The following is a 23,973-nucleotide window of genomic DNA, read 5'->3' on the forward strand; positions in this document are numbered from 1 at the left end:
ACCAGTTCTGGTTAGTCCTGGAGCACTTTGTTTACATGACTCTTTCTTTCCTTTCACAGTGCAGGGCAGAGACATCGGACGCACCACAGGGGGTGGAGCCGGCATTGTGGAGGGAAAGCATAGCCCTATTCAGGTCTCAGGTGTAACTCCTTCCTCCCATCTAGATACATATCTCTCTATTCACCACTGGGCTGACTCACCCGTTCTCCTGGAATCCCCCAGCCCCTGTCACTCAAACTCCAGACAAGGAATACACAACCTAGCAGAGACAGGATTGGATAGTTAGGCAAGAAAATACCTACTTTCTAAAAGTGGTATTTTAAAACACAGAATGTTAAAACCAACTTCACGAAAAGATGTATATTATCATTCTGAGTTCACGCATACTAAACTCGAATTTCTACCTAGTTCCCTGAGTCAGTTAGGATTATAAGATGTAATAATCTAACTGCCCATTCTGGCCTATGGTGAATAGGTAGCCTTGCAATAGTGAAAAACAAAAATGGCAGTAATTCACTATTAGGACATGCCACACACGTCAGGGCTTGTCCTACCTTATACTTACAATGCACCCTGGGGTGTCTGACATGATGAAAGGGGAAGGATTAGGGACTGGCAAGTTGGTGCATGTGCCCAGTCAACATGGCAGTACCAGACTGCACACAGGCTCTGCAATGGCAGACCTGAGAAACACTTTTACAGGTTGCTTTTGTGAGTGGCACAACCCATGTTGCAAGCCCATTAGCAGCACTTGGTTTACAAGCCCTGGGCACACTCAGTGCACTGTACTAGGGTCTGACCAGTAAACCAAATCAGCCAATCATGGAATCACTAATCCATACATCAATTTACAATAGGGAGAGCACATGCACTTTAGCACTGATCAGCAGTGGTAAAGTGCCCAGAGTAATAAAACCAACAAAAACAGGTTGGACAAAATACAACAGGAAGGCAAAAAGTTCAGGGATGACCCTGTAAAACGGGCCAAGTCCAACATTGACCAACTCCCAATTACAAATGTACTTCAGAATTTCATCTGAATGAACTGGATGTTTTGATGGCATTCTTTCTAAATCCTTTTTCTGCTGCAAGTAGTTCAGCTGCATTCAGTAGACAATATATGAAGTTCTGTGTGGCAAGAACAATAGACCAGCAAGGGCACAGATCAGCTATTTCTTTATTTTTGTTCGACTGGCAAGAAAAGTTCCATCTTCTGTTGTTGATCGCAGAAGCATGGAGTCACAGGTCAGATAGTATTGGATCGCAAAGTATATCCCAGTGGCCATCACTTTCTGTCATTCTAGAGCTAATCAGGTAAGGGAAGCATTGAGGTTAACTAGAGGCATGGCTACAACACCTATCCTTTATGCAGAGCTTACTCTTGTGGACATTGGCATAGCGGGCACATGGAAGAGTGGAGATGCCTTTGAGGTATTACTGTTTGGAAGCAGAAGTTGAGAACAGTCAGCAGTTTAGAAAGTTTTACTTTGCAACTTATTTTAGTAAGGTAGCCCACTTTCTCACTTGTGCTGAATATTATGTTTAAATTGGTAACAACTTGACTAATTAACAGACCCACATGTCCACCGCTCAAATACATTTCATATTTCCCTATGCTAATTCACCAGTAATCCTTTTTGGGTTTCGGGGTAGCCTGCGACTTGCCAAACAGTGCTTTGACGCCTCGTCAGGGGTAGGGTAGTAAGTGCTATATAAATGCATTTACAATTTACAGTTTGCTGTTACCGTAATGCATGCTATTTAAATACATGTATGTGAATGTATGAACTATCCAGTCCTAGAGAGGAAATACGTAACCACTAACTACAGCTCTCAAGCATTGATATCTTTAGTTGAAATACTTGCAACACTGGAGAACTGTTATTGTAAGTCATTTTTTTCTTCCCTGGGTTGAAAGGGTTTTGTTGCTTTTTCATTACCTGTTTCTAGATAACAGAAGATGTTTGCAAATGTGTATGTAAAATATGGGGTTTCTACTTTTCCTCATGCCCTCACCTCTCACTTTTCCAGGACGCTTTCATTCTTAGGCATGAGTATATGCCTGGCACTGATGTTCATCTCCTCTTGGTACTATGCCATTGTTGCCATGGTGATCGCCGGCATGATCTACAAATACATTGAATATCAGGGGTGAGTGAAATGATTCCTTTATGCATACTCCGGGGAGTGAGCATCACTTCCCACAATATCATATCTAGATAGGCTTTCGCAGGTGCAAAGCACTTTCAAGGATAAAGTGGAGTTTTTGAATTCAGCACTGTGTATATACATGAGTGCTGGGATCAGTAAATTGGGCATTGTGTTCATTTTAGAGTGCCAGGCAAGTTAACATGTGTAATCCAGATGGTATATCGTTAAGATTTAGAGACTAGCCTTGTTTCAGTATTTTGGCCATCTGCTGTATTTAAAATTTCCTGGTTGAAGATAAAACGTGATGGACATAACACTTTGAGCATTTACTGCTGTGAGACCACATTCATTTTAACAGAATTTTTTGTAGGGAAATTATTCAAAGTGTCTATTGACTACAGCTAGGATATAGTAGTTGGGATACAGTTGCCTTCCTGTAAACTTCATTATTTCTACTCTACGACATCTTTCTGACATCAATAACCGAGTCAGTGACAAAAAACGTACCTGTTCACTTGCTTTTTTTGTTTGTTTAAGAAGGGTGGCAAAGGCACATGCTTTCATGGAAGAGGTGCTTGCCATGTATGATATGACACATGGATGCTTACACAAACTGACTTGTTTTCAAAGTTCTCATTTAAAAGCTTCCATCACTGCCTTTTAAGTGTTAGGTCAACCACATGTTGATTATGAGGAATAGAATATGAACTTTGAAGTAACAAGTTGAGAGACTGGACTTAGTAGTCGCTTTTCTCTTCATGACATGCATTGGATTATGTTCTTTGTAGTCCCGATGTTTTGTTCATTAATTTCATAAGATTTATCATAGTTCAGCAAGTAAAGGTTTTCATATACGTGCCTACAAAAGCTTTAGTAGCAGAGTCTTCTATCCCTTTGACTGCTTTCTGACCTTTATATATGTTATGGGCAGGAGTCCGAACTGTTAATGGAAATGTCCCTACAAGGTTTGTGCAAACATTGGAGAAGGTATCTGGCACAGAAAACAAAGATTTCAGGCAAACATGGAATTAGTATGGACTAGTGTCTCCAAACCACTTCCAGGAATGTGTTTGAGCTTTTCAGTGTGCCAAAGTATCTCTGTTGTGGATTTCTCCTCTTTCGGTGCATCTGCTCACACCTAGGAAGCACATCAATTAGAAATAGTATAGAGAATGATTGAGTTTTTTAAAAGTATATTCATGATGATGAATATTTATGAATGAATGAACACCAAGGGCCTGATTTAGATTTTGGCAGATAGGTTACTCCGTCACATCGGTGACGGATGTCTCGCCTTCCGAAATATAAATCCCAAAGGATATAATGGATAATGGGATTTCTATTTTGGCGGACGGGATATTTGTCACCATTGTGACGGAGTAACCCGTCTGGCAAGATTTAAATCAGGCCCTAAGTTGAAACCGCCCACAATGCAGCCTGGGCACATATTTATTTATTCATTTATTTCATTTATAAAGCGCGTCTGTCACCTAAAAGGCATCCTGGCGCTAGCAGACTCAAGACAGCAGTAAGAGGAGGGTGGTAGCGGACTAAAGTTTAGGGAAGAGAAATGTTTTCAATCTCCTCCAAAACAGAAGGAGATCGGACATGTGTCTGAGCTCAGCCGGGAGAGCATTCCACAGTTTCGCTGCGGCTACGCCAAACGCTCTTCCTCCTGCTTTGTTTTTCTTAAACCGAGGTATTATCACCAACCTGGCAGAGGAAGAGCGTAGGCTGCAGGCTGGAACATACCATCTAAATTTCTTTGTAGGCCCACAGGACCAAGATCATGCAGGGCCTTAAAGGTCAGACAGAGAGACTTAAATTGTACCCTCTGTCTGACCGGGAGCCAGTGTAACTGGGCCAAAGCCGTAGAGGAGGAGGCTCTCGTCGCCCACCCCAGGGCTAGTTTAGCTGCAGCAGACTGGACTCTCTGAAGTCTATCCATAAGAAAGCTTGGAAAGTTCAGCAGCAGGAAGTTGCAATAATCTAGCCTGCTGAGCACAGTGAAACGTACCACCTCAACCCGGGCTGGGGAGGAAGTAGGGGAAGAATTTTTCTCAGAAGTCTGATGACCGCTAGACAGCCAGCTACTAGTTTTAATACCTGCGCCTCCAGAGAAAGCTCCGTATTGAACATGACACCTAAGTTGCGCACTACCTTCACTGGCTGTACCTCTGAGGAGAAATCCCCAGGCCAGAAGTTACAGGGTAAAGAAGTCTGCACCCTAGGCCAGTACAGCACTTCCGTTTTTTCTGCATTAAATTACAGTGAATTGGCTTTCAACCACCCGGCCGCGTCTCGCAGGCAGTTATGAAATTCCTCCAAGGAGGTCGAGTTATCTCCCTCCAGGGAAAGAATCAACTGCGTATAGTCGGCGTAGTTGAATATATATATATCTATATATACACAATCTCAGCTTTCTCTCGCCTGGAGCCCAGTCCTGGATACCATCGGCGCAGAAGAAGAGAGGAGACCCAAAGTGCAGGTGAGCAGTGTTTTATTCAATAGTGGAAAAGGCGCACCTCAGCGTAACGTTTCGGCCTTCACAGAGGCCTTGGTCACATGACGCATGCAAGGGAGGAGGCAATATTTAAAGTGCTAATGCCATTCAAAATGTAACGCCATTGGTTGAATATGGTCAGATGTAAAATGCCATCAACAATAGATGTAGACAACATATTTTCAGCTTGGAAAACTCACATCCCGGGATAATCCCTTATGGAGTTTGTAATGTGCAACAAAGCAATGTGCAAAGTGCAAATAGTGTCATATATACAATTGAAGTATCCAATAAATAACAACCCTTGTATCATATAAAACACAATGTTAAAATCAGAGTGTAAAATATATATACATTAATAGTTAATATATATACAATGACCTATAATTTACACTATATACACAGGATGAGATTTCGGGTAATTTATAAACATGGATGCATAAATGCATTTACCAGTCCCTGAAATCGCAGCATCCTTACTTAAATATTTCTATTGCACAAGCCAACAGTATGTCTAAGTCATAACATGAAAAAAGAGGAGAGGAGATAAATTCTGAAATATCCAACAATATCGCAGCCTCGCCTCCTATACACCTATATTGAGATATGCATATGTCATTTATCATTCAGAAATGGCATTATATTGAAAGTGAATAATATTATACAAGTTAACTTTTTACTTTTTTTGTATTTTAATTTTTTAGTTTTTTTCATTATCAGTTTTCTCATTTTGAATACTGTCCACCAATTGTGTTCATTGCACAACCATGCGGCCTAAGCCTAGGCTACACTTCACAACTGGGTCAATTGCAACCCTAGACATGCTCGGGACATGGGATATTTTGAGAGTGTCGTATTCCCCTGTCCAAGTGATCAACTGGACAACCAAGCTAGTTATATTCATGGGCAGGCCTAAATGAAAAGTCCTACAGAATTACCACAAGTGGCTCATTGGAATGGTGGGAGACCCAGAACAGTAAAATAATTCAGAGACAGGTGTAAAAGTCTTCCGTTGAGTTCAACCCCCCCGGGGCTCTGCTATCCATTTCCAATATGTATCTGGTCTCCAACCTTCTTAGAGCACCCTCCCTATCTCCTCCTCTTCTCAATGGGCCCACACTGTCTATAGCATAATATTTCAGAAGGGTGCTGTCATTATTGTGGCACTCTTTAAAGTGGCGGGCCACCGGATATGCCGGGTCGCTGGTATTTATGGCCCTTATGTGCTGGAGTATCCTCTTGTGCACCTGCAGCTTGGTGCTACCCACATACCGCATATATATATAGATCTCCAAACTTGCCTTGGAAGTGCCTCGTAGCACTGACAGGTACGCAAACTGCAAAAAATGTAGCCAAAGTCAGTCTTTTTCAAATTTCCATAAAGTTGTTTATTTCATTCGTGGTTCAAGCCCTCAGACGCTTTTCGGACGTGAAGTCCTTGCTCACTGATAGAGAGTGGAAGAGCTACCACTGTGATATAGGGCAACTCCCCGCAAAAGGCGCGCCATTTCCTGGTCATTAACATCGACACAGGACTATCTTTAAACAAGGGATCACAACGGGAATACCAATACAGGCGTCATTTTGGAACATGCAAATCTCAAGGAACAGTATTAAATATAATTGTTCACATGATCTCATTCAATTACAAATACTATCGGTATTATTTACATTTTAAGGGAAGCAAAATATACAGCTGATTAAAAAATGCATTTGTACACATAATCACACTCAATTGTAAATACTTTCGGGATTATTTACATTTTAAGGAAAGCAAAATATGATGCTGATTTATAAATGCAAAATACTTAAATTATTACCGTGCAAATGCCATTTTCACAAGTATGCTGTTACTGTTAAAAGAATGTTGAGATTATTACAGTGCAAATACCACATTCACATACCTGCTGTTACTACGTCCCTTCAACTACGATACAACTGTCTAATGTATATCGATCCCAATTCAAATACATTGCGCCTGAGATATCAACATCTGCTCTGTTCGTTACTGACATTTAATAACATTAGTCTTAAAGAATGAATTGTCATCATACATATAACCATATTCAAACTGTAATGGTTATTGTAAGCCCGTTACCCAGAAACCCTAAATAAATAGCCTAAGCGGGGTGTGTGTATCTATAGTGCTCCTAACGTGGTACTCTAAAGTGACTAGTGCGTAGGCAGGATGAACTAAGATTCATGTAGATCCTGAGAGTGTGTAAGTGTGTGTGATCTGCTAAGATGATGACAAAAATAAAAGGAAAAAATAATAAAATAATTTAAACAATTAATTATTGGTATAAATTCTCAAAGGATAATCTTCATAACCTGCCGTAGGTACAATACAGGTGCGTGAAAGCGTATTCACGTTCTACTGTTCTTAGTTACAGAAGTGTTCACCTGAAAAAGAACCCTCCAATATTTCATGGTTACTAGAGATTACAAAAAGTTGTGAAGGTCCTCTCCCATATTTAACCCCCCCGGGGTCTTGCTGTTGAGAAGAACAATATTCCTCGATTCGAGTTGTCTGAGTAGTTTCTCATTGTCTCCTCCTTTTTTACTGGGCATAATGGCATCAATTACAAAATATTTGAGATGATTTAAATTCTTCTCATGGCTATTTTGAAAATGCCTCGCTATAGGGTAGCTTTGGTCGGCATTTACTATTGCCCTCAGATGCTGCAATATGCGTTGATGTACTGGTAACTTGGTGCTGCCTACATAAACAAGGTCGCAGCTACATTTCAATACGTAAACCGCTGGTTCTGTGCGGAACGTAAAATGAGCTCTTAATTTAATGGCCTTTGTATCAAATGGGGTTACAAATGTCGTTGTATTTTCCCCAAATTTACATGCCCTACATGAGCTGCAGCTAAAAAACCCTTTACGGGGAGACAACCAATTGTCTTCTTTAGATGTTTCAGGGCTACTGGACACCAAGTCATTACGCATTGCAAAGGCGCGTCTGTATGTAACGGTGGGGGTTTCGGGCACTATCTCTTTCAACACATGGTCTGTAAGGACAATGGGCCACTGCCGTTTAACCAGCTTGGTCATTTGGCTGGCTTGGTGACTATATACAGTAATGAGGCAAATAGTATTTTTTTCCCCTTATTCTTTAATTGTCGCTTTGTTGGTTGTACTAGGGTCTAACAGGTCTGCACGATTTAAACGGTTTGCTTTTGCCATGCTGGCATCTAGTTTGGCAGCGTTATAACCCCTGGCAATGAGTCTCATTTTAGATTCTTGTTGGTGTTTGTCTCTAAGTTCTGGGGTACTGCATGACCTGTGGATCCTGAGAAATTCCCCATAGGGGATGGCAGCAATAGTGTGTCGCGGATGGAAACATTTCGCGTGCAGAATGGTGTTGCCTGCAGTCTTTTTTCTGAACAGGCTGGTGGTTATTCTATTCTCCACTATATTAATCTGCACATCGAGAAAGCTTGCCTCCTGAGAACTAATGCTGGCTGTGAATGTTAAGTTAAGTACATTGGCATTGATGTTATTAACAAAGTCTTTAGCCTGTTGTATAGTGCCTCGCCAGATGATAAATACATCATCGATGTATCGCCAGTATCTTATGATGTTCTTGTCCCAGCTGGTGGCATGTTGCCCCTTGAGGACATATTCCTCCCACCAGCCTACGTGGAGCCCCGCGTAGCTGGGGGAGAAACATGCCCCCATGGCTACCCCCCTCAACTGCTTGTAGACAGAATTATTGAATAAGAAAACATTATTATTCAAACATTTTTCAATCATTGTAACAAGCATTTTGTTATGTTGGTAAAATTCAATGGGGCGTTCTCCCAGATAGTGTTTAATAGCTCTAATTCCATCTGCTTGGGAAATGCTGGTATACAGTGTGGCTATGTCCATTGTCATAAGCAAAAAGTCATTTGACCAAGTGCATTGATTGAGCAGGTATAGAAATTCTGTAGTGTCTTTAATATAGGCTGGTAGGGAGACTACAAATTCCTGCAGATAAAAGTCAATGTATTTCGATGTACTCTCGAAAATGCTGTTGATTGCCGATACTATCGGCCGACCTGGCACCGGCATCTGTTGTTTGTGCACTTTCGGAATGAAATATATGTTGGGTAGTGTCGGATGCTCTTTGTGCAGAAATTTAAGTTCATCTTTAGAAATTAGTCCGTCGCGCTTCCACTGATAAAGGTCTTTTTGATAGGACTGCTGTATTGATTTAGCGATCTTCATATCAATTTTAGCATGGTATTGTTCGTCATTGATGTGGCGATTAGCCTCTTCCAAGGAGTCATTTTTCCCCCATAAAACTATGTTTCCACCCTTGTCTGATTGGTTTATGACGATGGTATGGTCATTCTTTAATTTCCTCATCAGATTGTTGTAAGATCGCATTTTTGCATTGGGTGTTTAAGCTTTTTATTGGTTGAAATGTGGAATTTTTTTAATTCTTCTGTTAGTTTGTCCGCATAAATGTCTATGGCATCCCGAGGCATGCTAGGATTAAATGTGGATGGTGATTTAAAGGGACTCTTGCATGAACCGTCAAGGTCAATTCCTTCTATGTCAGCTATTGATTGAGAGTTGGTAGGGTTGTCTTCCTCCATACGTAATTGATGCATCGTCACCATTAACCCCGCATCTTCAGCTTGTAGAACGCTTTTTTTGGAACGTTGATTGGTTTCAGCAGTTTTTTTAGCAGCTAAACTTGACTTAATCGCATACTATTTCTTCAATTCTATTTTGCGGATGAATTTGAAAATGTCAATTCTGGTGTTACAATAATTGAAATTACTCTCAGGGCAGTATGACAAGCCCAACGAAAGTAATTGTTTCTCTTCTTGATCCAGTTGGGTATTAGTCAAGTTAATAATGGTATTCTCATTCATTGATTTTTGTTCTGCCAGAACTTCTTCTTTTGTTGTCTGCCTTTTGGCTTGGGTGCACTTGCGGCGTTGCCGTCGTCTTGTGTTCCTCCTCTGTTTTGTGCGGAGTTTTGATTCCGTGAGTGCAGTGTTTGTTTTCTCTGCGACCGGACATATTCGATTTCTTCTGCCAATGTCAATTGACCCAAATCCCCGCTCTTTGAACCTGGGGTGCTGTCACCTGATTCTTCTTCACTGGGGACCAGGCTAGTATCAGATCCTGAGTGATTTGAATCACTCGTCGCAACTTCCAATGTCCGTGCCACAGTTTGAGGTTCACTTGCTGTGGCGCCTCTTTGCTTACGTAGGTGATCTTATTCACGAGCAAAGGTGTAGATTTGACCTAGCTCGTAATCCTGCTGATATATATATCTTCATGTATTTATATATACATATGAGGAGCCCTGATCCACTAGACTTCTAACTATCAATTGTGACACAGCTCGTCTCTTGGTGCTACTTAGTATGGAAAGTGCTGCTATGCCTCACATTGCATTGCAACTGAAGACAGTTTTGGGATTCATTCCATTACCGATAATTGACAGTATCTGTATTCTCTTCCATTCTTTTTTGAAAATGTTAATCCAGAAACACAATCTGTAGTTCCAAAATCAAGCCACTTGGTCAAATCAATTTTTATTCTTTGTTATTTGTCATAATATGCCTCCTTGAAAACATGTTTTACAATACAGTTAGATCCCATAATTTGCTACATTCCACCCAATCCGGCTTCCGTACCAACTTGAGCACAGAAACGGCGCTCTTGGTAGTTTCGGAGGCAATTAAGGAGGTACTGGATTCAGGAGGCAAAGCTATGCTTGTGATGCTTGCTCTGTCGGCGGCTTTCGACACCGTCCCCCATGAGGGTCTCCTCGCCAGACTTTTAGATCGGTCTGAGGGGGACGGTGTTCAGCTGGTTTAGATCTTTTTTGGCTGGCCGCCGACAAACGGTCTGGGCCTCTCCTTGCTCTGCCGAGATGCCGCCATTGGGACTCGGAGTTCCGCAGGGCTCAGTGTTGAGCCCGACACTTTTTAACATCTTCATGACCCCTCTGGCCGCACTGGGGGAGTCCTTCGGGGACCCGATCGTTTCCTATGCCGATGAAAACCTGCTCCTCTTTACGTGTGGGAAAGGAGCAGATTTTGACGGAGAGAGTATCCGTGGGTGCCTTGGGGCTGTTTTTAACTAGTTCCAGCTTAACAGCCTCAAGTGCAACTCGGATAAATCTGAGGTACTCTTCTTCGGCTGCCGATCGGACCCAGATTGGCAGGAATGGTGGCCTGTCAATATGTTTCCTCCAGCAGGCTCTTCCCAGTTAGCCAAGAATCTGGGGATCAAGATCGATAATGGCCTAACGTTGAGATCACAGATCCTGGGCCTAACTGGTACTTGCTTTGGCCTCCTCAGGATGCTCCGCAAGTTTCTTCCTCTGCTCCCGGAGGATCATAGGAATATCACGGTCCAGGTCATAATTGGCTCGAGAATGGACTACTCTAACTTCCTTTATCTCGGCTTGCCGGAGTATCTTTTGCAACGGCTGCAGGTGGTCCAGAATTCGGCAGCACAGGCCATTTTTGGCCTGCCTGGGCGAGCTAGAACTTCTGGCCTCCTGCAGTCACTTCATTGGCTGCCCATCCGGAAGCGGATAGTTTTTAAGGCCTTCACCTTGGCCCATAAGGCTCTTCACGCTTCTGGAGCGAAATATCTCCAAAAGAGGCTAGCTTTCTATCGTCCTGCCCGTTCCCTGAGATCCGAATCTCTGTTCCTCGCCGTGGTCCCCCGAGTAAAAAGAGCACGTACTGGGGACCGGTCCTTCAGGTTGCTGGCACCACAGCTTTGGAATACTCTGCCAGTAGCATTGCGCAGTACCTCCAATTTTTTGGCTTTCAGGAAGGGCCTGAAAACCTGGCTTTTTACTCTTTAGATATGAGTCTTGGCTTTCTGTTTCTTGGTCCTTTTATTTCCTGTTATTTTTCCTTGTTATGTTTTTCTGTTACAGGTTTGCAATAAAGCGCCGGGACACTCTTTGGAGTAGCCGTGCGCTATAAAAGACAAATATAACATAACATAACATTGCTTCCTCGGTCAAAAACATGTTACTTTTTCGTTCAGTACAGCAGTAGTCTATTAGTATGCTGCACTAAATTGATTTCCAATTAATGTTTACAATCTCATAACTAACCAATAAGAATATCTCTAATTATTGCAACAGTATTATTCTCTGTTGATATCGGCATGTGCCTCACAGTTCGTTCCAATTACATCCTGATTCAACAAGTTTGTTTCCTCAAGACAAAAACATTTCATTTGTTTGTTCAATAAAATGCTATAAACAAACAAAAACAGTCCATTTACATATCTCATGATTTGCATTATGAAAAACATTTAATTATTGCATCCCGTTTTTGTAGATCATGTGTTTCCTGGTACTTTATATCTCCATTAGTTATATTTTTATCCACTATATTATATTTCAAAATTTTGGTAAAGTCTTTCTCGTATTTCTGAATATTCTCTTACTCTTTTCACTGTTTATATGCTACACCACCTCCTATTTATTATAAATATTTTTGGGCAGGTTCACAGAAAGCGGAGCCATTGCAAGGCCCTGCCACTCCAGAATCCCTATGTAGATGTTCCATGGCAGCAATATCCCTTTGGTAGGACTGGAGTAGAGTCTGGGAAAGGATGAGATAAACTTAGGGCTACATTGTTCCCTTTGATGGATTGATCTCAGTTGCAAAGCTGTAATGTGTTCTTCTCTGCAACAGGGAGGGAGCAGATTACCCAGAACCACTTGACCAGTTGTAAGGAGTAAGCCACAACCGATCATATAATACTGTTGCGAGCAGAACGGCACTGTGTAAGCTTTAATTAGGTTTGCTGGGCGTTGCTGCAGGTGGCGCTAATGTGAGCAACTAACATGCCACTGTAGCAACCAGTATCCCCAGATGCCACAAAGACATACAGAACCAGAGATGGGGAAATGGTAGATGGGATATCTGAAAATATGCATAAACATCAATGTGAGGAAGTAAAGAAGAACTGTAGCCATGGGGGAAGAAAAAAGGGAGAAAACAACAAACGTGGCAAACAAAACTCCAGGGGTGAACTACTATAGAGCGTACAGCCACAGCAACCAACCAAATGTTCCCTGTCATCTGCTTCATGTTGAATTGGCTTTAAATAACCAACTCTGTCCTGTAAATGCTACAGTAACAAAGTGAGTGAACAACTGCCAATAACTAGTGTGCACTTTGTGTAAAATCTGTGTACTTTTGCATTCAGTCTCCTTTGCACCATTATCCAACTTTACAAGCCCTTTCTGAATCCTGACAATATTTATGGTTTATATGAAGTCTACATTAGCATAATGCTCAGTGTAAATTCACAATGACGGGTTAGATTTAGATGCTGAACTGTAACCTGTTAACACAAAAGTTACTCTAATTTGTTTATGAATAAGTAGCATTGACTGTCATTATTGCCAGTATTGGAGCATGCAGCTCAAATTGATTTCTAATTTAAAACTAGAATCTTCATAATTTATGAAACATTTCTTTAATTAGTACAATCATAACAGTATTCAACCCCAGAGATAATGCATTTTTTAATTATACCTGAAATATTGATTTGATTGCTTTTAATCAATGCCTATTAATGTACCGCTGAATGTACTTTGAGAATGGTAAGAATCTCTTCAGTGTCCATGTAAAATACTACATATATGACCACTACATTTATATTGCCTTTTTAAAATGGCCTAAAAACTGCACCTTCATATAAACTCTGCATTGTATCATAAAAGACTAGTAGTTACAAGAGGGTACTAATGCATATTTCGGACCTAAAGCCCCTAAGGTCAAGCCCCCAACTCCATTCCGGTCTGGCCCCCAACTCCATCCCGGACCACCTGAATTCTGTCGCACCTGTTATGAACAATATTAACATGAATTTCGTGGACCCCTATCATTCGTGGAACTGCAAGAGTGTCAAGTCTTTCCATAATGGCCCAGATACCCAGTCTGGGTCAAGTGTACCCTTATCAATATTTCAGGCCATCAAGAGGCATCTTTAGCTAATTCATCAAAGAGGTGTAGTTCAAAATGACATCCCCTCGGCTCCCATCTTCCTAACGATATGTCTAGGATCCTTTCTTTCGTGCCCATAATCTATTTACTACCTTCCTGAAATTATGTTGAAGGTTTTCATCCCTGATGATTGTTAGTATTTAAGAACCTCCACCCGATCACTTGAGTAGAGAGGTCCTTCGCCCCAGATTATCCTACAATATACCATCTGAAGACTATCTTGATTATTGCCTGCACTCCGAGAAGAGGATGCATCTTGCCTTACACTGATAAGAGCCAAGTTACACTGATAAGAGCCAAGTTCCAGAGGGAGGCTGCTACCGTAGTTCACAGCTCTTCCAGTAATGACAGCTTGAGCTGCCAATAATGTATGCAGTGCACCGCTTCTCCCTAAGCAACTCAAGATTGCAAGTTGCTTTACTACATGCTCTCCCAGGGTAGCACATAGATGTAGGTTTCAGGGTGTTAGGCTTTTTAATTACATTTTAACCGTATTAGAAATGTTCATTTTATTCTCGTTGTTTATAGCGTGCCTTCTTGCTGTTTTTATGATATCCTTTGTAATTATTTTAGATGTACAAAGAGACAGGTTTGCCCTGTTGTAATAAATACACTTTTTGTGAAATGTGTCTGCTCTTATTTGTGCTGTGTGTGATATACTGTTAAAAAGTGAAATAGGTTTACTGTTACCACGATGCCCATGATTTCTTTCCAGGGATTGTTAACCCTAAAGCAATGACTTCACTTTAACTTCTTATTTAGTGGGATTGTGCAGAACTATAGAACATGACAACCCTGATTCCCGAAGGAAATCATGGTAACAGATCTAAAACTTTTTCGTTTATACTCCCAGGCATATGCAAAGAGAATGCACAAGAAATACACGAACTGCAGTTTCAATATTCTTGAGTAAAATGCATGCGCTGGAATTACAGATAGAAGGAAACATATTAGCATAATTAGCAATACAGGAATAGTGGTACAGGAGCAGTGCAGTGGAGAGAATGAATAATTCCACCATTGTGCTAAAACAATGAATATATGCTGGCATGTATGTAGTGTAAAATATTGTGTTTCTACCCAGCATGACCTAGGATGGTTCATCTGCTGAAGAAATCCCTGCCTGGTGACCTAACTCCCCATTACTTGCTGCAAGTGTCATCAGGCTGTCTTGGTGTAGAGGAAGGCATCCCTCGTGGAAGTGACCGGAATCCACTGAGGTGGGATTTTAGAGTGCAGTGACCTTGAAGCGTCAGCAGAGTGCTCCTCTGATTTAAAAGAGGAAGTAGATTTGTATATGTAATTAACAGCCCCATGCTGTCATGCCAAGGTCTCAGTCAAGCCGTAACTGTTTGTATTAGTCAGATAGCGTTGTCACCTACCAGTCAATAACATTCCATGAAATTTGTGCAGTGAACTCTCTACATCGTACTGAATGTTCAAGTAGTTAATAATAGTGTGCCTACGCAGTTGAAATGTAAGCAAATGCAGGTTCAGGGAATACTATCACACACTGACACGCACACAAATGTATGTCAAAAGTCACCGTTTTGCAGAATGAGAGCAACTTAAGAAACGTGAACATAAAAATTATGCAGTTTCTAACCCAGCCACCAGACCCTGCATGCCTGAAGATGCTGTACCATCAGTGGGCAGCGGGATACGCTATCACCTGCACCACTGGAGGTCAATAAAATCAGTCTGGTTCTCCAGATTGTCCACAAGAGCTACTCCCCTTCCTTCATGTCTACCCAACCACCCTTGCAACCCATTTATCACAGACGACCAGAGGATCATCTATACTTGCTCCACCAGGAAGTAGTAGCTCTCTTGTCCAAGGGAATCTGCATCAGAAGTAGTTGATGGTTCATGGTTGCTATTCCCGCTACTTTATAGTGTCCAAAAAACACGGAGGCCACACAATTCCTTCCTGAAAAAGGAGAAATTTAAAATGCTTGCACTTGCATAGGTCTTGTCTGCACTGGACCCGGGAGACTGGATGATGCTCTTGCAGGATGATTATTTTCACATCCCTGAACAGCCTGCCCACAGACGTTAGCTTTGGTTCCTGGGAGACCACGAGCACTTTCAATTTGCAGTGCTACCCTTTGGCTTTACCAGCACCCTTCAAGTGTTCTCCAAGGTGATGGCAGTTTTGGCAATTCATCTATGGAGCTCAGGGATGCAGTCTTCCCGTAGCTCTACAACTGGCTATTGAAGGTGGGCTCATCCCAGGCTGTCGTCTCCCAACTCCAGACTACGACAGACCTCCTGCACTTGCTGGAGTTCACTATCAACGTGCTGAAGTCACACCTGATCACTTCTCACATGCTCCCCCTTCATCAGAGTTTTTTCTGGATACATTGTAGTTTCGTACTTATTCTCCCAAACGTTGAGTCCAGGATATTCGAGCTATCATACCGAAGGGTTTTGTTGAGACTGACTCTGAGGCTGCTCTTTCCTGTTTGTCACATGCCTGCTGCAGGCACTGCAGTGCAAAAATAACAGTTGATGGTCAGAATGCATAACAATGTCATACCTTCACCCCAGTACAGAGATCTGGGCCTAAATCCATCATGTTTTTGCTCACCACACCACCCCAGTTCAGACCTGGCCATATGCAAATCAGCCTTGACCCTGTGACTCATGGGAACAGTCCAGCCCGAACTGCCAAGCCATGTCTTCCCTGGACCGGAATCAAGTGTTGTACCCTTGTGATCTGGGAAGGTCGGTTATAAAAAACATACTAATGAAGTGCCAAGGTATTGAGGGAATCGGGGTAGGTCTTAACAAACTAGTAGGTGCCGCGTGAGAATTTTTTTGTCTAGCGTAAACAGGACATGAATTTACAAACGCTAAGATATCTTTAGTCATTCCAGCCCACCAGAACCACCTGTGACAAGTTTGCAGGGTTTTTTCTCCTCCTGGATGCACTGCCAATAAACTACTGTGATACCACTGAATGATCTGCAATTGCAGCTACCTAGTGGGTACTCACAGTTTCTCTTCATGATAATAAAGTCCATTAGTAATGGTATTTAATGGCTTCTTTAACCATTCAGGAGGAGGTATTGCAGCACAGGACTCTAATAAACAGTCTACGAATGAAGGGATCTCCTTATCGCCTACTCTAATGATCGTGTGACCGGGTATGATGGGCGGACTATTGTCAGTATGTATTTTCTTCTCTATGCATATGCTAGACAGAGCGTCTGCTTTACCATGTTGAGTGCCAGGACAGTATGTGATCACAAAAATCATCCATCTCATTTGCCGCGGGGTAAGGGCTCTAGCAGATCTGAAGAATTGCAGATTCCTGTGATCTGAATAGATAGTGATTGTGTGTGCTGTGCCCAATAAGTAATGTCTCCATTCTTGGAAGGAGAGTTTAATGGCCAGTAACTCACGTTCCCCAATGGTATAGTTCTGCTCTGCAGGGAGAAGAGTCTTGGAAAAATAAGCAACTGGATGTAAACAGCCGGTCTTTTGGTCTATCTGAAACAATATCCATCCCACTGCATATTAAGATGCATCTGCCTCAATATAGTAGGGCTGCGTGATATCTGTGTGTTTTACTTTGGGGGCGGTTGCAAACCTTTCTTTCAGTTTGACAAAAGCTGCTGTGGCTGGTGACTATGCAAATTTAACCGCCTTGCGGAGCAGACTTGTAATAGGAGTGATGATCTCGGAGAAGTGATCAATAAACCTCCTATAAAAAATTGAAAAGCCAATAAAGGACTGTAATTCTTTTACAGAACAAGGACTCGGCCATTGCAACAAGGTGTCTACTTTCATGGGATCCATATGAATGCCTTCTGAAGAGATCATAAAACCCAGAAAGTCTACCTAGGTGGGTGAAAAGTACTTTTTAAGCATGGGCGGAAAATCCGTTCCGCTCGCGGATTTTGCGGATTTTCGGTAAATGTACCGAAAATCCGCAAATTCGCACCCAGCGGATTTTCTTTCTTGGTGATACAATATTGCGGCGTGCGGCGTTCACTTACCGTCATTCAGCGTTTGCCAAGTTGTTTTTCTCGATATTTTGCGAGTGCTGCACCATTTTGGATCTTGCTGCGGGATCCCGCGGGAGTTTGGCGACGCATCGCGAGAGTTCGCAATTGCGAACATGTAGGTGTGGCGGGCAGCAACAATCTCGCACTCGCGAAATTACAAAATTTGCAATTCTGTACAATAATTCCACTAGCAAGCAGCATAGACCTTCTGAAAATGAGGATTTTTATCAGAATAACTCCTCAGGTTGACATTTGCCTGCACTTTTTTGGATTTGAGGCCTTATGACTTTCTTTGGATCACTTTTGGATTAGAAATCAACTTTCACAAGTAAGTCTGTTTGGGGCATTACAGTTGCTGTTCTGCAGGCAGAAAAACGAGTTTTGCAAAACTGAAAGCACTCGGCAGGTGCAAAAGTTCACTCATCAATAGTAACCATTCCCTGTAGTACTTCCTGAGGGGCCCCTCCAGAGTTCAGTTGCCTATGTTTGATTGGGGCATTACAGTTGCTGTTCTGCAGAAAACCGAGTTTTGCAAAACTGAAAGCACTTAGCAGGTGCAAAAGTTCAGACTCATCATTAGTAACCATTCCCTGTAGTGCTTCCTGACTGGGGCCCCTCCAGAGTTCAGTTGCTAGTTGCAACAATTCTATGACCCTGCTCTGACCCTCACAGCAGGCTCATAGAATAGCTACAAGTAGGCCACAAAAGTCCTGGAAAAAAAAATTGCACTGCAACAGAAAGCAAATTACAGATAAGGAAGCAGGTGCCAGACTGGAATTTTAAAACAGTGACACATTAATAAATCAACCCCAAATTAATTCATGTCAGTTGAAGCAGGGCAGGTGTGCTTGCTTTTCCCCCCCATAATCTACAGTGATGAACCAGAGGGTGACATTGATGTACCAGAGGGTGGCATGGGTGAAACAGAGGGTGGCAGTGGTGAAACAGAGAGTGCTGGGAACCTGTGATGATGAACCAGACGTAGAAACAACATAGTCGCGACCGTTACGAGCCGACAAGTAAGTTCGCAGTTGCGAACTGGTACAAAACCCTCGCGAACTGGCAGAAACCCTTGCGAACACAAAAAAAACCAAATCCGCGAGAATTCGCGGATTTTACGGATTGCGAGTTCGCAAATACTCAAATTCGCGAACGCCAGATTCGAAAAATTCGCCCATGCTTAGTACTTTTATCTAGTTCAGTGAACAACCGAATTTCTTTCAACTTCTTTAGGATCTTTTTAACATGACTCGCATGTTTTTGCTCAGATTGGGAGAAGATCAATACATCGTCAATGTAGACGATGACAAAGATGTCCAAGTATTTTCTCAAGATCTCATTAACAAAAAATTGAAAGGCTGCTCGGGCGTTACAGAGACCGAATGGCATTACACAGTACTAGTAGAGAGCGTATTTGGTTCTGAACGCGGTTTTCCATTTGTCTCCTTCTTTTAGACGGATTATCCTCGAAGATCTAGTTTTGTGAATATTTACTCTCCACATATCTCATCTAATAAGACCGAAATAAGGGGGAGGGGGTATTTATTCTTGATTGTCACACGATTCAACACACGATAGTCCAGGCAGGCGCGTAATCCCCCTTTGCGTTTAGGTATAAAAAATAAGGGCGACGAAACCAGAGATGTGGAATATCTGATCTTTTTCCAAATTTCAGCGAGATATGTCTTTAGGTATTCAGTCTCAGGATCGGTTAGAGCATGAACTCTACTCACTGGGAGCTCGGCTCCTAGTATCAGATCTATCCGGCAATCGTAACTACAAGGCTGTGGTAAGGCAGTTGCCTTAACCTCATCAAACACTTCTTTATATTCCTCATATATTGATGGTACACTGAGACTTTTCACAGACGTATCAAGGACACAACAAAGTGTGTTTTTCCAATCACTGGCTTCTTGGTAGCAGTGGATCATACAGTGTTTTGATTTTAGGGAATTATTTTTATAAACGCCCAATCTATATGGCGGTTGTGGGTTTGCAGCCATGGTACCCCAAGAATGGCTCCGAATCTAGGCGTGTCGATTAGATCAAATTAAAGAGTTTGAGTGTCCATTGTCACATACCATAGTGAGATCGGGTGTATGATATTTAATCAATACTGAAAACAATTCTGTTGCTTCCACCACTTTCACCGGTTCAGAGCGGGGTTTAGGTACAAAGGGTATCCTCAATTCTTGGGCCAATTTAATGTCCGAAAAGTTCCATATGGCCCCAGAATCCAACAAAATAGACTGAACCATTCTGCTCTGTGAAGCAATTATTAAAGTTACTGATGAGGTGAAATGTTTTCATACAGTGGCCACTGTATTAGAAAGAAACTGAGAGACCTGAGGAAGTAAATAACTTGAAAAGTCGGTCTCATGTACCTTCAGGTTTTTTAGTTTTCCGATGGTGTCAAACTGTAGTCTATTCCCGCTACAGCCTGAAGAGGAGCACAAGGTTTTACAGGACACTTTCTTGCAAAGTGTCCGCATTTCCCGCAGTATAAACAGAAATTGAGCTTGCGTCTTTTCTCTTTCTTCTCCGCTGACCCGGGACCTCTCACACTCCCCATTTGCATGGGTTCACCACTATCCTTGGTGTCTTTGCTCTCCTTACCGTAACTCTTAACTACTAGGAAGCAAGAGGGAGTTTGGTATGATGTCTACCCTCTCCTTTCACTCAACTTATGATCCAATTTTACCACCAGATCCATGAAAGCGGGGCAGTTCTCTGGTGGATCCACTATCTGAGAAAGGACGTCTTTCAATTAGTCACAAAGTCCTCTATAAAATAGAGAGGTCCTCTTTTCTTCCGGCCAGTGTGTTTCCGTGACCATTCTTTTGAAACACGTAATATACATGTGCAAGCCCTTAGAACCTTGTTTTTAAGTTCAGCAACTCATTGTCACTTGCCTGCTTAAAGGTTTGCCTTTGTATTTTCTCCTGAAACAGGATAAAGTCATAAAGCAACAGATCATTGCTTTCTACCAGGGGTACCGCCCAGTTTGCTGCATTACCAGTTAAATACGAAATGACAAATGCCACTTTAGCAACATCATCAGGAAACGAGGCGGCCTCACAAAGAAATTCTTTCCTACATTGATTCATAAAGGTACTGTATTTAGCACGGTCACCAATGAACCTTTCAGGCATGGCTAGCGGGCTGGGCTAGGTGTGTGAACTGTGAAATGGACAGGGGGAAGGGTCCCTTCATCTTTGGTAATAGAGCTAGTTGTAGGGGATGGAACCGTAAAGTGTGCAGGCTGAATATAGCTCTTCTTATTCTTATGAATGGGCCCTGATGCTCTGGTGTCTACTGAGGCTAAATTTCTAACCTGAACCAGCTCCGTATGAAGGCATTGGTTCTCGGTTCTTAGCCTTCCTACTTCGGACTGCAAATCTACAAAGGCTGCTGGGAGAACTCGTCCCTTCGGAATTCATCTTCGTTCGGGTGGAATAATAGTTTGTGGGCTTGGCTTTCTGTAACGCACATGATCCACTAACCTGGTAACAGGTGGGTTCCACAGGAACTAAGACAATATCAGGAACAAGCTAGAAGGTAGCGGGAATGGGAACTGCTCTGATCAATTGCAGGGCTGACTGTGGTGAAAGGGAATGCCGGTAGTGCACGTCCAGGAGCAGTCTCCTGTTCTGCAATTGGCTGGATGCAATGTATCAATTATCCCGGAAGAAAGCAATGGGGCAAAGTTTCTCGCGCAAAGCAAAAAACAATATAGCTGTTTTCCCGCATCTGCTAGTAATGAAGCAACAAGATACAATGTTGCCAGTATCTCAAGTCTAACTCGCTCCAGCAGGTAACTAATTAGCAAGGACACAGAGTCTAAAGGGGAAGGTTAGGTTTAAGTCAGCCCCGGGCAGAATGGAGGAAAAAAGGGTGGGGATTCTGGAGTCAAAGCAAGTTAACGCAAATATTTAGGAAGCTTGGCCAGAATCTGTAGAGACAGGGCGAAGTTGAAACTCACAGCAGTCAGGACGTTATCTCAAGGGGGGTGAGGGGGGCGGCGGGAGTGGTAACCAGTAAGGACAGGAAGCCACGCAAAGTCTCTCACCCATGACGCAGAGATATAGTCTAAGGGAGCGCGTACAAATACCTCTTCCAGTATCCAGGAGTATAAGTTATGGAATCTCTATAAAAAGAGATACACCTTATACCAGACATGCACTGAGGAACTAGATTATGTTCCACAGCATGGAACACTTGGCCTGATTCCTGACAGAAAGTCACACTTTTCACATTTTATGGGCGCACGACTATCACATATGACTTGTTAAAGTTGGTATGCAGGTCCAAGCTGCTAATAAAGCCTACAAAAAGGTCTAAAAGCCGCTGTAGACTTCTAGCAGTATGGGCTATTCAGAAAGCATCATCAGCATATAAGAATGACCTGCCCCGGCCCTTGGTACATCTATACCCTGTACGAGGAGTGCTTTCTCAAGGTGATTGATATACATAATAAAAAGGAAGTTGGCCAAAATACAACCTTGCCAGACCCCCTTACTTAGACTGAAGTACTTTGTGCAACATAGTAGACAGAAGCCATCAACTCAAAATGAAGGCCCCTAAGAAAACTTACCAATCCCTCTTCCACACCCATGGGCCCCATCTCAGTCCAAAGCTTCTCTCTGATATCCAGACCAAATGCAGAGCTGAGGCCCATGAAGCTAGATAGAGCGAGCCTTTTTTGCCCAGACATATTTAGTAATTATAAGGTGCAGATTGAGATTCTGCTCTACCGAACAACTCCCTGTACGAAACCCAAACAAAGTTTAAGTTAGTCTTTTCAATATGGCCCTACCAACAATCTTTACCTCAATCTCAATTAAAGAAATGGGTCTGTAACAAGCGGTGTCACTCCTGTTCCCCTTCTTAAACGAGTATGATAATTGAATGCCGCCATTACTCTGGAAGGGAATAGCTAATAGCGGCACCAAGGTAGATTGTAAGGAGAGGTGCCCAGAAATCAACACAAGACTTTAACTGGTCACTAGGGATCGCATTAGCCCAGTGGAAGTGACATCATTTCACCTCTGATCTCCCCCCATCGCAACATCAATTTGGCATCCTGAACTGGGGGGACGGGTGGACAAGATACGTTTTCCCCCCTAATATGGAGCAGAGAAATGGCCCTTCCAGATTTTAACAGGAACCAAGGCGGCCAGATCTACCACTCTGTCCTCCTTCAAAAAAGGGTGGTAGACCACCTTCCAAAAAAAGGTGCTAACTTTCGATGTACTATGTGTCAGAAGATCCTCCCACATCTCTATGTTAGTACCTTCTTCTGCTATTGACTGCAGCACCATAAGTGGCCTTACATTCTCTTACTTTTCTAGTATCCCAAGTTTTTTTTATTTAACTAGGCTAGAAGTGACTTTCGTGAACTAGTATAATTATTATCAAACCAGCTGCAAGGTGCTGGGGGCTGGTGGCCTGACCAATCTTGAAAGAGCAGTGTTAATGTAAGAGCCAAACTTGTCAGACGCTTCTGTGATACTCTGAAAGGAGGCCTCTGTGAGGAGGACTCTGTGTTCAAGCAGGTCTTGATTTCCGAAAACAAGATGTAACCAAATGCTTCGGATTAACTTCGCACCACTTCTGTCTCTGCCCCTGAAAGACTGTCTTAAACAGATTTCTGGTGACTTAAAGGAATAGTTTGCCAGTTCACTGAGAAAGAGTTATGAGAAACTAGTGGTTACATAGTTGTGATCAATGTGAGAATCGTTTCCTGAACCCTTAAAAGCAAACTCTACAAACCAAAGATATTCACCAAATTATATTCAGCTGACAACTCATTAATTAAATTCCCCAGGGGTGTGCTTAAGATGGACTTTAATCCAGTCGTAGCCGGCATGGGGAGGTTTAATTTTAATTATGAAAAGAAAACGTACCTTAGCCAGCCCAAACAAGTCCCACGTTGTCTCTGTCTCTCTGGTTCTCACAGCCGCAGGAAGCAAGCCGCCTCCCTCCCCTCCCCTAAGCCAATCACAATGTTGCAATGGCAGCGTTGTGAGTGGTGGGACTGGCGCCCAGCCAGGCGCCTATGGCAAGGAAATTTTCTCCATGTAGGCTGCATGCAGCCTACATGGAGAAAATAGGCAGTGTGCGCATGACTGGTTTGGTCGACCCCAAAGGACCGATCAAACTGTCAGGACCCGCAACATTGGGCTAGCCACTCCTCCCCTGCCCTGTTTCAGGACAACCTACCCACCCTTCCCCATTCAAACCCTTCTGCTTTCTCGCAGTGCGAGAAGCAGTGACATACCATTTTATGGCACTGCTACTCTCA

At 42.6% G+C, this 23,973-nt stretch overlaps 1 protein-coding gene across 4 annotated transcripts in view; it reads left to right on the plus strand.

Moving 5' to 3' along the window:
* SLC12A6 (solute carrier family 12 member 6) overlaps nucleotides 1-23,973 on the plus strand; it is a 734,261-nt gene that overhangs the window by 582,996 nt on the left and 127,292 nt on the right. For all 4 annotated transcript variants that reach the window (XM_086923612.1, XM_086923613.1, XM_086923614.1 and 1 more), the window contains one exon: nucleotides 2,032-2,151. In XM_086923612.1, coding sequence (XP_086779738.1) covers nucleotides 2,032-2,151 — 120 coding nt within the window. The remainder of the gene's footprint in view (nucleotides 1-2,031; nucleotides 2,152-23,973) is intronic.

Source organism: Lissotriton vulgaris, chromosome 5 (genome assembly GCF_964263255.1).
Source record: "Lissotriton vulgaris chromosome 5, aLisVul1.2, whole genome shotgun sequence".
Taxonomy (NCBI): domain Eukaryota; kingdom Metazoa; phylum Chordata; class Amphibia; order Caudata; family Salamandridae; genus Lissotriton; species Lissotriton vulgaris.